This window comes from Rhipicephalus sanguineus, chromosome 3 (genome assembly GCF_013339695.2).
Source record: "Rhipicephalus sanguineus isolate Rsan-2018 chromosome 3, BIME_Rsan_1.4, whole genome shotgun sequence".
NCBI lineage: Eukaryota > Metazoa > Arthropoda > Arachnida > Ixodida > Ixodidae > Rhipicephalus > Rhipicephalus sanguineus.
In genome coordinates, this window is record NC_051178.1 from 41,468,143 (window position 1) to 41,473,815 (window position 5,673).

The following is a 5,673-nucleotide window of genomic DNA, read 5'->3' on the forward strand; positions in this document are numbered from 1 at the left end:
CATCTCTGGCGTGGTGACCGGCTCGTCGTCCGGTGAAGATACACCTGAAGAATTCACTTTCACACAAGCTCCAGCACCTGAGCAGGCAAGCAACCACGAATACCGCATTACCGAGCGCGGAAAGCGTGCAAGCAACAGCGCAGATGGCGCCCGCAGGAATCGGAAAAAGTGCACAGGCGCTGAGATTAGAGAGAAGATGTTCAATGAGCAGCGGCTCTTGAGGGAGCAGTTTGAGACATCTCACAAAGAAGAAACGGAAATTCGCTGCAAAGCACTGAAGTTGCAGGAGAAGCTTGTGGATGCAATGGTGGCATTTTATAATAAATAGTGATGCAACTTCCTGTACTCGTTCCAGCGATTCTTGTGATTGGCTCGTTTTAGTTTACTTGACTATAGTAGTCCACAAGCGCGGCCCTTATGTCTGCTGCGTTTCCAAGTTGGGCTTCTGTTGTGCATGACGGCTGTGGGAAGTCAACGTCTGACAGCTGCACCTCATTTAGCCACTGCGGGTGGGCATTGTCATTGATGTGCTCACATATGTTGTTTAGCACACAGCATGCCCGTATTACCAAGCGAGCATTGTCTACATGGCACTCCATCCTCTTTGCAGAGAAGCAGAACCTGGCCTTAAGCCTTCCAAATGCGTTCTCAACAATCCTCCTTGCTGAACTTAAATGATAGTTGAACTTTCTTTCACTTTCCCTTATGTTCCCGCGGTGTCCATACGGCTTCATCAGGCTGGGTGCCAATGAAAACGCTTGGTCACACAAAATTAGTGGTGGTACTGCTGTCCCGACTATGGTGGCAAGTGGAGCTTTAAAAAGAGGACACTCAGTGGCATTGGACAGCTGCGAATACCCAAACACGTGCGAGTCATGGCAGCGTCCAGGTGCTCCAACGTTGATATACCTGAAGCGGTATCTGTGATCCACAAGTGCCAGCAAGATCAAACTGTACCTGCAAAGAACAAAGAGCGTGGCACATAAGCTGAATGCAGCAGAGTGCAATGGACACCAGATGTGTGTGTATGCATGCGTGTGTGCGTGCATGTGTTTGTGTGTGTTTTGTAGTTGTTACAGTCACGCAGCTTACTTAAGGTACAATCACAAAAGCATGGGTATTTGTGTGCAGCTAAGAATCTGCTGCTTTCTATGGTCATTATTAAACCATGGGATGTTTTGTTTTTCTTGCAGCCTTGCCATATAATTTCAATAAAGAACGTATAAGACATTCAGTTTTCTGCAGATGAGCTGCTGCTTTCTGTGGCTGTTACTAGCATGTTGGAATTGTCATTGCAAATGCAATATGGCATCTTCATGCTGTTGCATTAAAATGCTTACAAGAATACTGTGTTGCTTGTCTTGCTCTAGTGCCTGTATATGTTGCGAGATGGTAGGAACCAAATTATGTGCTGACCAAAACCATTTGGTAAGGTAAGAGCACATCACTTTTTTTATAGCGGTGTGGACTTGCCATTTGACACATAGTTAGGTGTGAACTATATAGCGTAATGAAAAGGTTGAGTAGTGCTGTCTTCTGGGTACATTACAGTACGGCATAAACCATCCTTTTTTACATAAAGACGTTGCATTAGGCCATCTACCAGCCTTTTATAGTTGTAGTAGTCTGTGGCATGCTCCTTAGGTGGCGAGATGGGAAAGTGACATCCATCCAAGGCTCCGACGCCTTGATGGAAACCGGTGACTGCCTCGAATTCTTGGATGTCTCTAGCCGTTTCCTCTGCAGTCACCATCTTGATCCACTCGCGTTCCAGTACAGTGACAACAGCCTCGCAAAACTGCCTGTATACAGTCTTGACTGTCGAGCGTCCAACGCCGAAGAGGTTGGCCACAGTTCTATCTTCAGCCGACGAGCACAGCTTGTACAGGGCAATGGCGACTCGCTTCTCTGGAGCGATCGCTTCACGCATGTGGGTGCACTGTCTTTCAAACTCACTGGGCAAGCTCTTCACAATGAATCGAAACGAAACGTCGACAGGTATACTCGAAATGATTGCTTGAAGTTGTGCTCACCGAGGTGAGGTACTGTTTCTTCGAACCATCTCTCGTTTCGTCTGAAAGCCCAGATGGAGCGATCGCAGACCTTTTCAGACAGCTCCAATGCGCACAGCAGGGAATTACTGAACATCATTTGCTGCTTGATACTCTCCTTGACGGCTTTTTCAGCGTCTCCCTCGCTTTCCAGAGCGAGAATACAGGCCGTGAGGCTTGCGATTCTCGCTTTTTCTTCGGTACGGTCGCCAATAACGTGTCGAGAGCACCCAAACACAAATATGGTAAATAAAAGCCCGCTGGTGCTAGACGGACTTGTACACGTCGCTACTAGCGCAACAAACCTTCGCATTAGGGTTTCTTCATCTGTTATTCTTAAATTTATTTGAATAAACGAGCAATGCAACAAGTCTTTAATTTGTATGTCGAGATACATCGTTTTATTTTCATTGCTTCTCTTTTAACTGCTAGCGCCACGCTTTCGGTAGCGTCTTCGAAAGAAAACACTAAAAGGAGATCGTTGGTGCCGTGTCTTCGCCGCAACGCCTCTTCGTTAAAAGACCGCTTACGTGAAAGACTTTCAGAGCGCCCGTGTGACACAGATATTAGTCTTGTTCCAAAAGCGTTGCTCTTTGATATGTGTAGTCATCAGTGCGACACCCTGTATGTTCAGGTGGAGTCCGTCAGCGGACAGTACGCTCACATAAGCGAGCCACCGAATATCTCGGTCATGAAAGGTCATAATCCATATCTTGACCAGCATGATGCGGAAAATCTCTCAGGCGGGCATCAGTGCGTACCGCGGAAAAAAAGCCTATGGTGTCTTTTTAGTGGCTCCGCTGTTCTGCCTAATATGCTCCAGGTGATACATGCAGGCCAGCCCAGCTGCCGTCGCTTACGCTCTCTCCTGCATTGATGTGGAGGAAATGTGATAGCCGATAGATAGTGAAACACACAGCGCGTAACTAAGACGGGGACACAGGAAGGAAACACACACAGCGCTGAACTTAAAACAGTTTATTAGATGTATTTTTGTAACATATACACAGAAAACAACCACACCAATGCGCATGTCAAAACAACTACACATCCTATCATCTTGCAAAATCCAATCGAATAAATGCTAGCTCTTTATTTGATAACATGACTGACGGTGAACTGACACATTCATCACCCAATCTTTAAATCATCTCAGCTTCGATAATCTCCCGCACATGCTTCTTACTATGTTTGCTTACGACATCAGCTTCATTAAAACTTGGCACACGTGCAGTCTTTGCAGTGCAAAGCAGGAAGATTCCCCTGACCTTTCGTTGCATTGCAAGCATGCTCTGTGAATGTCTCATTTATATACTGTATTTGTTTTGTATATATGTTAGGAAAATTCACCTAATAAACTGTTGTAAGTTCAGCGCTGTGTGTGTTTCCTTCCTGCGTCCCCGTCGTAGTGTCGCGCTGTGTGTTTTACTATGCTACACAAATATGGCCAAGTTTGCTCTGTTGCAGCCGATAGATACGTAGAAACGCTGTGGTTCCACTGTAAGTTCATGAACCATTGTGTTTTGTAAGATGTTTTAGCTTGTCAGGAAAATTTTCTTCAATTCGTCCTCAAACACTTACTACGCATCTTAACGAGCACGTTCACCGTCTTTCTACCGCATTGATGCTCGTGACCTTACTTATTCATGAGTAAAAGTGTACAGAAATGTAGTCTGCTTATAGGATGTTTAATTGCGATCTCGCCCCAACGCAAACTAAAATATTGTTGAACGGTGTTGAAACTATTGTTGGAACCATGTTGAAGCTTACTCAGGCTGAAATAATAAATAGGAACGTGGTTCTCTCTACCAGCCAAGCCGATGCGCCAGGAGCATTGGCGACATCTTTGAAGGCGGCGCGGTCAGTGCTGCTGTGCAAATAAGAGCTCCAAAACTTTTTATATAATTTCTTGGACTCTACTGATTTCTCCTTGAGTTGCAGCATGGCCTGTGACAGCCGAGAGTCCCTGGACGTGCACCATCTGGCCCGCTTTCTTGCTGGCCGTCTACTCACACTCTGCCCGAGGATTCAGGCGACGCACTCGCAAATAAGGGATCGCCGTTCTCAGGTTCGGGATGCCGAGACCGCCATCAAAGTCTCTCGCATGGAAGGCTCCAAGTGGGACGTCGTGGGGCAACTTTAGCCAGTTACGTACGGAGGTGCGAACTGTTTTGTCCAATCTCAGAAAATCTTTTCGGGACACGACAGACGCTGCTGAGGCTTGAGAGCCGCCCTGCTTACATTGTCTAAGTACTCCTTAAGCTCCCTGTGCACTGGCTTCTGGAGCGTTCCCCGGACACTTGAAGAGATAACAAGGTACATCCGTGTCGTTTCTCCTTCTGCAGCCAGAATGAACTCATTGTTCACGCAAAACTAAACGGACGGGTCTACCTTGAGTAGCTTCTCTTTTTCCCGCCGATACCTTTGCCAAAAATAGACATTTAGCCGGGTTCAAAGAAGAAAGCCCACGCTTCCTCAAGAAGACCTGAACACTGTGAGGCTCGTATTGTAATCCAGCAGGTGTGGACGCAAACAGCAAAATGTCATCCACGAAGCCCATGCCAGGAACATTAAGCTCACCTGTCTCAGTGGCTGTCACAAATGCGATTAGCTCCTTGCAATGCTCCGCCAGGAATTCGTTAAAGACAAGATTGGAAACAGTCGCCCTGGCTGACCACTGTGGAGGGACGGGCCAGAGGCGAGCTGTCCTGAAAAGTCAACACAGTGGAGGTCATCTCGCAAAAATGCCTGATGTACTCCCGGAATTCCTCTGCAGTTCCCTTCCTAGCTGGCGCGGCAAGCAACCCATCGAGCGTCACACTGTCAAAGGCCTCCACAATATCCACGCTTGCCATATACAGGGCCCTTAGTGTCCGTGGCGCCTCGTGCAATATGGTCGCTAACAGATGCAGGTTTTCGACGCACCCATTAGCTGGGATAATTGCCCTTTGGCGGCAATCTAGCCAGTACATTACCTGCAACCTATTGGCCAGTATTTTGTGAAACAAGCGCAAAAGGACAGGGGCAACTGTGATTGGTTGGAACTGCGAGGGAGTGCTTGCACCATCCACTTTTGGGATGAACACCGTCCTTGCAGAGGTTAACGTAACTAGGAGTCGCTTCTGTGTGAGCAAAATGCTGAACGACAGTTGCAGAACGACCACCGAACATACTTCAATTCCGTCGCTGTGAAACCATCCAGTCCGGGTGACGAGCTTACCGCCGAAAATGCATACTTTGTCTTGGGCCATGATGGGGCTCCCAGGGTTTTTTTCTGTTTATGTTACTGTGTCAGAGTGTGGAAACAAGGGCTCATCGCACCGACTTTCCATAACTGCTTTCCACTACAAAAGGAAGGCCTACGGGTACTCTATCTGGCATGTCAATTGCCCGTCAAGTACCTGCTTAGCAGCTCTTGCCTGGCCTTTCTTAAAGGGCCCCTCACCAGGCCACATAGCAAATTTTAGTTAGACGCTGGAAGTTGTTGTGTGCCGAATGAAGAGCAGTATGCCGGAAGAATTTTTCAAATCGGTTCATTACGAGCTGAGAAAAACAATAATTTGTAGCGGCGCGAAACCATGATGCAAGGAGGCGAGTTTCAAACCCTTGCCACTCGCCCCGT

General features: G+C 47.4%; 1 protein-coding gene across 1 annotated transcript; it reads right to left on the reverse strand.

Annotated features, from left to right (window-relative positions):
- Nucleotides 1–274: 274 nt before the first annotated feature.
- On the reverse strand, nt 275–1,049 carry LOC125757813 (uncharacterized). Its single transcript, XM_049413983.1, has one exon. The coding sequence runs from the start codon at nt 1,047–1,049 to the stop codon at nt 378–380; it is 672 nt and encodes a 223-aa protein (XP_049269940.1). The 3' UTR covers nt 275–377.
- Between the last annotated feature and the right edge of the window lie 4,624 nt (nt 1,050–5,673).